Here is a 6,467-nt window from a genome sequence, read left to right on the forward strand (position 1 = left end):
TTTAACATACCTGCACATCGGCACAAGGCCAAAATTCCAAGGGGAAATATGCAAATGGCCCTTTTTGGCTCAAAAGTAGCCAGATTCCTATATTTAATCTAATCGTCTGTACAAAATTCAGTAGCAAGTGGAAGAAATGGGTCTTACATCCATTTGATAGGGAATTGGAAGTACTTCTTGAATTCTACCAAGCCAGTCTCCTCTGATAATGTAATATATTTTCATAAAATTGGGAGAATTTTCTATTTCAAAAAGTATGTACACACACATACACAGTAAATTAAAAATCTATACAACAAAATGTAAGCAGTAATGATCTCTGAGAGAGGTAATTATAGGTGGCTTTAATCTTCTCCCATTTGCTTATCTATTTTTTTCAAATTTCCAACAATGAACATACATTACTAATATTTTTAAAGGAATATAGTTTTTAAAAAATAACTATTAAGCATTACTCCCAAGTTATACAAAACAAAAATGAGAGGCTTTCAGACATTCACACCAAAGTGTGAATTATCAAATTTCTAATGCTGAAAGAAATAAAACATTATTTACAAATTCAAAAGCTGAAGATCAAGGTAATAGATTCAAGTTCAAGTAGATATTAGGGGACCACAACACTAGGGTACAGAGCATCATACAGAAGGCTCTGAATAGCCAAAAGGTGGAGCCATGAAGGCGCTGAGCTCTATGAAGAAGGAGCAAAGATAAAGAGGTGGAATGCAGCCCAAAGCTGAGAATTTGGTAAGGAATTTGCCCTGCCCCTCCTTCCAGAAGACAGAGAAAGCTATTGTTTTATTTTCTTAGGATTTGCCCCTTTCCTTCAGAGAAGGAAATGGCAACCCACTCCAGTATTCTTGCCTAGAGAATTCCGTGGACAGAGGAACCTGGTGGGCTGCTGTCTATGGGGTTGCACAGTCAGACATGACTGAAGCGACTTAGTGTGCATGCATGCATTGGAGAAGGAAATGGCAACCCACTCCAGTAATTTTCCCTGGAGAATCCCAGGGACAGAGGAGCCTGGTGGGCTGCCATCTATGGGGTCGCACAGAGTCGAACACAACTGAAGCAACTTAGCAGCAGCAGCAGCCCCTTTCCTTGCTAATAAGGATGCCAGCCTTTAGCAAGGGGACCCCTTAAATCCATTCTCCTTGGCATTTATCTGCATGCGTATCTTTTTCACCCTCCTCCCTTACCCTCCAATGGCTCTTCTAAAACAAGGTCTATGAAGACTTCCAAAAATGACCCTTGTGTTCTCACCACCACTTTCCTCACAATCAAGATCCTGACAACAAGAGCTACTTATCGTTCGCCCAGGTTGTATTAGCTACTCTGTGCCTGTTTCTTTTACCTCACTTAACTCACAATCATCATGGCCAAAACGCTTTCTCTGAACCTCCCACCCCAGGTTCCTGGGTTGCACTTGGTGTTCTGGTACAGAGTTTGCCAATCATCACACTTCGTCATTGCCATGGACCTAGGTTTATGTGTCCATCTATTTCCCTATATTCTGAGCCATCAAGGACAGAGACTGAGCGCTCCTTTTTAACTTTTATATTAATAAAACTTATTCTGAGGTACCAAACACCTCAGTAGGAATGCAGCCCTTATTCCATTTTGGGTATCAATACAGAGCTCACACTTACACAAATGCAGACAGGGCCATCTAGATTTCCCTCCCCCGAGTCATTAGCTATTTGGAATCCCACTGCCCATAATCAAAACTTCTCCATCCAGCACCAGCAGTCCTTCTTCCTTCTTGGGCTAACTGTAATCTGGCTCTTACTGGAAAATACTCCCCTAATCCTCACACATACGTTGCTTATTCCTTCACACCCAGTGTATACTGGTGCCAGTGTCTTCCTCTTTTCCTCAGAGTTACTCCTTGACTTTCATGTAAATGCCCTTGTCCCTTTGGAAATCTGTGATAATCTCACCTTTTCCCAATCCTAATTCGAGTAATTTGCCAACCTCCCCCACTTATGATATTTTGGCAACTGGATTAGTCTTATACTTCCTTCTCAGTTCTCATATGTCTTCATTATCCACGGAAACCATCCACATAACAACTGGCTTCTCAGTTCTTTGACCACCTAAACTGAAATAACCTTTGCCCCCAACAGGCCTGCTCTGCAGCTGTCCTCTCAACAGCTCCTCTCCTGAATCCTCAGACTCAGTCCTCAATCCTGTGCCCCTTCTACGTCCTCCCTCCTGTCAACCCCATCTCCACTTCAATTCCTAAGCAGTCTAGACTCCTTGGACTGTTACTCTAATTACTTATGCTGAATCCTTAACATCTTCACCTTGTCATCATTTAATCTTAGAGCAAAGCCCCAGTCCCCCATCAGCTGTCTCCCACCTCCACTCCTACAGCACAATGCTGAGTGTTGTCATAGGAAATCACTCAACCACTCTAATGCCACTACAAATTCAGTCTCTCATCACGACTGGATGTCTGTGACCCTGACTGCCTGGTGAGTCCTTCATTATGTTCTCTACTCAATACCTCTCGTCTCTCCACTTTCCTCAAATTTCCTAGCCTACTACTTCCCTTTTCACCTTCAGTGGCTGACCATGCAAAACTACCACACACAAACAAATAGGAAGACATTAGGCAGATAATCTCTCAACTTTTCACCTTAACACCTGCAAACTCACCTCCATGATAATCATACCTTCCTCTTGACATTAGAGATGGGCTTCCCTGGTGACTCAGATGATAAAGAATCCACCTACAATGTAGGAGACTCAGATTCGATCTCTGCGTTGACCCCTGGGTTAGGAAGATCCCCTGGAGAAGGAAATGGCAACCGCCTCCAGTATTCTTGCCTGTAAATTCCATGGATATAGGAGCCTAGCAGACTACAGCCCATGGGGTCACAGTGTCAGACACACTGAGTGACTAACACTTTCATTTTTCATTTCTCTGCTGTCTAAGGCTAAAATCTCCAGAATGTGCCTGAGCTCATTTGTTTGGATCTTCATAGAGATTTTGATCCATCATATATTCATTCTTTCTCCTCCCCCATCCTGTCCTGTCCTCTCCCATATTAGTATTTCAGCATGCTCAAATTTCCCTCATCTCCCTACCCAGCCAACACAAAATTCTCACTGCAATCTCACGTCCTTTCTTCTACGTCGTTTTAGCTTGTTCTCCCCTATTCCTAGCCAAGTTTCTGGAGACATGTTCATTGTTTGTTATCCCTACTTCACCTCCCATATCCTGCTGAAGCCACAGCTAAATAGCTTCTACTCTCAATACTGTGTTAATATGGCTGCTCCCCACATCAATGTCTGCTTGCTAAATCCAAAGGCCATTTCAATTTTCTCTTCTGGTGCCTCTGGAAGCCCCATATTTCTGAGCTTTGGGCCCTCTTCTTGTCATCCCTTCTCAGTGGGATCCCCTTTCCTCTGCTATGCAGTAATTACACTGGTGTGCCTTTGGATTACGTTTTCAGACCTTTTTCCTTACTATACTTTTCCTGGATCATCTCATCTACTAACTACAATTACCATTTTTTGTTTATTATTGCCAAATCTTTCGAACAGCCTCTCTCCTTCATATAAATCCAACAGCCTACTCTTTATCTCCTGACACACGGACTACTCAGTATTAAAATACATCGAATCCTGAACTAATCATGTTCCCTCTCTCCAACTCTTCTTGCTCTTTGTCCTAGTACCTATCTCAGTGACAAACATAGGTTTAATTCTTCTGCCTCTTTTATTTTCCAATTGAAAGCACTAAGTCCTAACAATCCCATATCCTAAAAACCTCTGAAATCTATCCATGTTTCTCAAAGTCCACTGCCACTATTTAGCATAGTAGTTAAGAATGCTGGTTCAGAAGCTAGACTTGGTTTAAATCATCACTCCACTATATATTACCCAGATGAGTGATTCTAAATAAGCAATAACCTCTCAAGTGCCTCAGTTCACATCAGTCAAAATATGTTACCTATCATTTATTACTGCAGACCACCATCACCTCTACCTGGGATTACTCTAACAGCATCTTAAGAGGGCTCATAGTGCCTAGTCTGGCGGTTCTGCAATTCAGTCTCCTCAGCGTAGTCAGTAATCTTTCTGAAACACAAATCTCATCATGTCACTTCTTACTGTAAACTCTTTAATGATTCTCCCTTGTCTTCAAGAAAATATTTCAACTCCTGGGGCCTCTCTGGTGGTCAAGTGGTTAAGACTCCATGCTTCCACTGCAGGGGTGGCAGGTTCAATCCCTGGTCTGAAAACTAAGATCCTGCATGCCACGTGGCCAAAAAAGGAAAAAGAAAAGAGTTCTGTGATAAATACAGTATTTCAATTCCTTAAAAATGCACATAGGACCTTTAAAATCTGGTTCCTAAATCCTTATCTATTACTGTCCTCTATCACATGTAAGCCATAGTGAACTATGTGGAGGCCTTCAGATTTACCGTGCTATTCTCTGCCTCTGGGTTGCCGTGTATACAAGCATCCCTAGGAAATACTGCGGGTTCAGTTCCAGACCACCGCAATAAAGCAAATACTGCAATAAAGTGAGACACAAATTTTTTGGTTTCACAGTACAAAGTTATGTTTACACTATACAACAGTTTAAAGTGTATAACAGCTTTATGTCTAAAATAATGTACATACCTTAATTCAAAAATAGTATCAGAAAAAATAGGACCAACAGACTTGTTCAACACAGGACTGCCACAAACCTTCCATTTCTAAAATATACAGTTATCTGTGAAGTGCAACAAAACAAGGTAGGCCTGTACTGTTCTGACTACAAACCCTCTCCCTTCTAAACTGGCTAGATCAACTTGTACTTCTGCTTTGCTTCTCCTATCACTTCATCTAAAAAAGCCTGACTCCTAAGACTGATTAGGCACACCCCAATTAGATCCTTCACATTCCATAGCTACTTTCATCCTAAACATCAGGTGTTAATCTCAACCAGAATTGCTGCTTTAAACTGTAAGTTCCTTGAGGATGGCGACCATGCCTTATTCACCACTATACCCCTAGGGGCTAGGATAGTGATGGGCACACAGTAGACATTCAACAAGTAACTTTAACTGTTGAATAAATTATTGAGGATGCACTGCTTGCATACCTTTTAATTAACTTTATCTAAAATTTAAAATGTTACATCTAACCAATCATGTCACCAGTCTTTACAGCCCTTTAATGCAAAAGGCATTTCTTATTTTCTACCATATTATTATATGGAAGGAATGATCTGAATACAGACACCCCATATTTTGTATTATGCAAGTAACATTAAGATTGACTTAACTGCCACATTTTAGAAGAAATTTTAAGACTACATTGAGAAAATTCTTAACACACAGTGAAAAGAGACAATAAAAGGAGGTTTTTTTATTCAAAGGTATAATTGGATAAGTAGATTTGTTTACAACCATTCTTGTGAAATACTTTTTAAAAAAATACAACCAACTTCTTTCCAAATAGCAGACACAGACCTCAGCTATGATGACCTAATTTTTGATTGATAATGTACATGATTATGCAGAAACAGGCAAGCTCACACTGGTAGATTAACTATCTCAGTCAAAACTCCGCTTGTGGCCCCCATTTCTTGATCGATTTCTATTCCCACTTCGTCTTCTACCATCTTGTCGACTTCCTGACCGACTTCCCTGCCGACTCTGTCTACCTGACCGGCCACCGGATCGACCACCTGACCGGCCCGACCGGCCCGACCGGCCACTTGACCAACCACTCCTCTGTCTGGAATTAGAAGATGTGTTTCCATCATAATATTCTTCAATTTCAGGCAACTTGGCTGGCACTGAGAGTATCCAGTCTGAATCACGCCACTCGGCCTGTTGGGGTAATTTACAGGATTAATACAAATGCAAAATAGAAACCATAAGCAAGCACATGAGTACAGGAGACTCTGTAAATATATATTAGCTAAATGTCATCAACCTATTCAGTCAAGAGGATCTGGAATAAAATGAAAAACCAGAAAGCAAAAACATATTCAAAGCTAAAACATAGGAACTTAAGTTCCTAAATTTTATGAACAAACAAAACAGGAAGACTCAGATACAAACAGGTGGTTTCCAGAGAAGAGAGAGATAGGGGGGATGAGTGAAACAGATAAAGTAGATCAAGAGACAGAAACTTCCAGTTACAAAATAAATTAATCACAAGGATGAAATGTACAGCTTGGGGAATATAATTAATTATACTGTAATATTTTTGAATGATGAAAGTAGCAAGACTTATTGTAGCGATCATTTTGTAATATAAATATCGAATCACTATATTGTATACCTGTATAGTTTTGCAGGTCAATTATACCTTTTTAAATTTTTTTAAAAATGTAGACACTGGGAGGAAATGCTTCAAAATGCTAATAGTGGTTATCTCTGGGGGATGGGAATTTATGTATGATTGTTACTTTTTTTTTGTAAATCGCTCAGTCCTGTCTGACTCTTTCCGACCCCATA

General features: G+C 40.5%; 1 protein-coding gene across 3 annotated transcripts in view; it reads right to left on the minus strand.

Moving 5' to 3' along the window:
- Positions 1-5,339: 5,339 nt before the first annotated feature.
- Positions 5,340-6,467, minus strand: part of DDX50 (DExD-box helicase 50) — a 32,829-nt gene continuing 31,701 nt past the window's right edge. For 2 of the 3 annotated variants that reach the window (XM_040242238.1, XM_040242239.1), the window contains one exon: positions 5,348-5,834. In XM_040242238.1, the coding sequence (XP_040098172.1) occupies positions 5,556-5,834 (279 nt within the window). In that variant the 3' untranslated portion in view covers positions 5,348-5,555. Of the gene's footprint in view, positions 5,835-6,467 lie in introns of all 3 variants that reach the window. The other variant, XM_040242236.1, reaches the window with a different exon arrangement.

This window comes from Oryx dammah, unplaced genomic scaffold, assembly GCF_014754425.2.
Source record: "Oryx dammah isolate SB20612 unplaced genomic scaffold, SCBI_Odam_1.1 HiC_scaffold_6, whole genome shotgun sequence".
NCBI lineage: Eukaryota > Metazoa > Chordata > Mammalia > Artiodactyla > Bovidae > Oryx > Oryx dammah.